Source organism: Mesocricetus auratus, unplaced genomic scaffold, assembly GCF_017639785.1.
Source record: "Mesocricetus auratus isolate SY011 unplaced genomic scaffold, BCM_Maur_2.0 Super-Scaffold_100008, whole genome shotgun sequence".
In the NCBI taxonomy this organism is placed as follows: Eukaryota; Metazoa; Chordata; class Mammalia; order Rodentia; family Cricetidae; genus Mesocricetus; species Mesocricetus auratus.
Genome location: NW_024429192.1, coordinates 8,300,926 through 8,302,397, shown reverse-complemented (window position 1 = coordinate 8,302,397; position 1,472 = coordinate 8,300,926). Strand labels below are relative to the sequence as shown.

Here is a 1,472-nt window from a genome sequence, read left to right as displayed (position 1 = left end):
AAACAAACAAAAAAGTTCCAAACTGTTGGAATTGACCAGCAAAAGAATTTGAACTTAAAATTATATTTTGGAGGAATTTCTAATGGTAGATTCAATTTCTATGTGAAATTTAAATTATTCAAATGACTTAATGTTCAATCATGAAATAAACTTCACTTAATAGAATCATACATATTGAGGCTGGAATAAAATGGTATCCACTTTTGTTTTAGGAAAAATTTTTACTTTGATATGTTCAATTTTTTCTCTACTTTGATATATTTTAAGTATGAGTAAAAAGAAAACAGCTTTGTATGTGTATCTCCTAGCTTACCAGCTTATAATGTATTTACAACATACAGCTATATTGGACTATTTCAGTATATTCTTTTTGAATCCTTAGACATATAATTATTATATTTTGGAGGAAATAAAGTATAAGGATTTGTGGAAAATGGAGATAAGGGGGCTGAAGACCATGACAGCCAAAAGGGAGCCAATGGAGACGGTGCAGTGAAAACAGAGTTGAGAAAGATAAAATCAGGAAGAGGACAAGGTCATTAAATCGATATTTGTTGAATTTTCTACCTATAAGAAAACACATAGCCAGTTATTATATTAATAAATCCGACTAAACTATTTTTGTTAAAGAATTGAAGTTCAAGGCAAATGGGCTGTGTCAGAAAAAAGTTTATTGTTAAAGTTTGTGAGAATGTAACAACATTCCAACCAGTGTAGAAGTAGATCCCTCATGATCAACACTCAAAATTCAGACATCACTTAGTATTCTCTGCAGTATTTACAGAAACCAAGTGATAAAAAAGGAAGCAAAATTCTGGAGAAAGAATAACCAAGGTATGCGAATCACAGAATAAAGATCCTTAGGGAAATCATTGTATCACAGAACACTACTCCATGGGTTGTAGATTCAAATATTTATTCAGTAGAAGCTGGAGAACCCATACCCTCCATAGCATGAAGGGCGGCAGCAGCCATACCCGTAGCCTCCATAGCCAGAGCCGTATCCGTAGCCTCCATAGCCAGAGCCGTATCCATAGCCTCCATAGCCACAGCCACAGCCCAGTCTGCGGATGCTGTTACATCCACAGCCATAGCCTCCATAGCCATAGCCCAGGCCCCCGAAGCCTCCATAGCCATAGCCCTGGCCTCCGTAGTAGCCGCTGTAGTAACTCATGGTGTCAGGAGTGATAGGCTTCCTTTGCAGTTAGAGGACAATTTTGTCAGTTCAACTGCACAAGGCCATTTATATATACTTGGAGAAACCACGCCTCTAAATGTAATTCACTAAAAGTATTCATTAAAATTGAAAACTATGTGAACAATCTTGTTACTTAGGACTCAACCCCATCCTCTTCTTGTTTATAGGAGAAGTGATTTAAAGGCTCTGCAACATGTTTGATGTTCTGACATGTTTGATGCCTAGAAAAATGCTTTACCTCTAATAAAAAAATACTATGCTGTTTATAGTTCCA

General features: G+C 36.2%; 1 protein-coding gene across 2 annotated transcripts; it reads right to left on the bottom strand.

Moving 5' to 3' along the window:
* Nucleotides 1-919: 919 nt before the first annotated feature.
* LOC101833847 (keratin-associated protein 19-3-like) lies at nt 920-1,174 on the bottom strand. Of its 2 annotated transcripts, XM_040750278.1 has the most exons (2): nt 1,039-1,174; nt 920-984 (listed from the first exon to the last, which is right to left on the bottom strand). In XM_040750278.1, exons 1-2 carry the CDS (start codon nt 1,172-1,174, stop codon nt 920-922), a joined length of 201 nt encoding a protein of 66 aa, XP_040606212.1. The 2 variants fall into 2 exon arrangements, with proteins under 2 accessions (XP_040606212.1, XP_005073890.1); XM_005073833.1 differs by having other exon boundaries at nt 920-1,174.
* Nucleotides 1,175-1,472: the final 298 nt, after the last annotated feature.

What these genes read in the sequence shown, in the direction of transcription:
- LOC101833847 (XM_005073833.1), bottom strand. Translation starts at nt 1,174, where the DNA reads ATGAGTTACTACAGCGGCTACTACGGAGGCCAGGGCTATGGCTATGGA.